Here is a 314-nt window from a genome sequence, read left to right on the forward strand (position 1 = left end):
GCCGCAGCTACTACTATATCTGTGAGTGCCTGGGGGTCTGCTGGGGGGCTGGGGTCCCTGCCGGGCTCCCCCCCGCCCTAACCTGCATCCTCCCTTGCAGCCAAGCCCATTCACCACCATGGGGAAGCGTGCCTGAAGCTGAAGGTGACGGTGGCTGGCAAAGGCAGTGAGTATCACCCGGAACCCCCGTGCACCCCCCCATGCCACCTGTGTGTGTGTGTGTCCCCCCGCTTCCCGCTCACAGTGTTGGTGCCTGCCTCAGCCTTTCCTGAGCTGAGTCACGGCTGGGCCGGGGCCCCCCCCCCGCCCCGGGG

The 314-nt window shown here is 67.8% G+C and overlaps 1 protein-coding gene across 1 annotated transcript in view; it reads left to right on the forward strand.

Annotated features, from left to right (window-relative positions):
* Nucleotides 1–100: 100 nt before the first annotated feature.
* Nucleotides 101–314, forward strand: part of LOC103912772 (ephrin-A1-like) — a gene marked incomplete at its 5' end in the record, with an annotated part of 1,032 nt that continues 818 nt past the window's right edge. The window contains one exon of the mRNA XM_009319167.1: nucleotides 101–166. Within this exon, the coding sequence (XP_009317442.1) occupies nucleotides 101–166 (66 nt within the window). The remainder of the gene's footprint in view (nucleotides 167–314) is intronic.

The sequence above is a fragment of the Pygoscelis adeliae genome, unplaced genomic scaffold (genome assembly GCF_000699105.1).
Source record: "Pygoscelis adeliae isolate BGI_AS28 unplaced genomic scaffold, ASM69910v1 Scaffold1752, whole genome shotgun sequence".
In the NCBI taxonomy this organism is placed as follows: Eukaryota; Metazoa; Chordata; class Aves; order Sphenisciformes; family Spheniscidae; genus Pygoscelis; species Pygoscelis adeliae.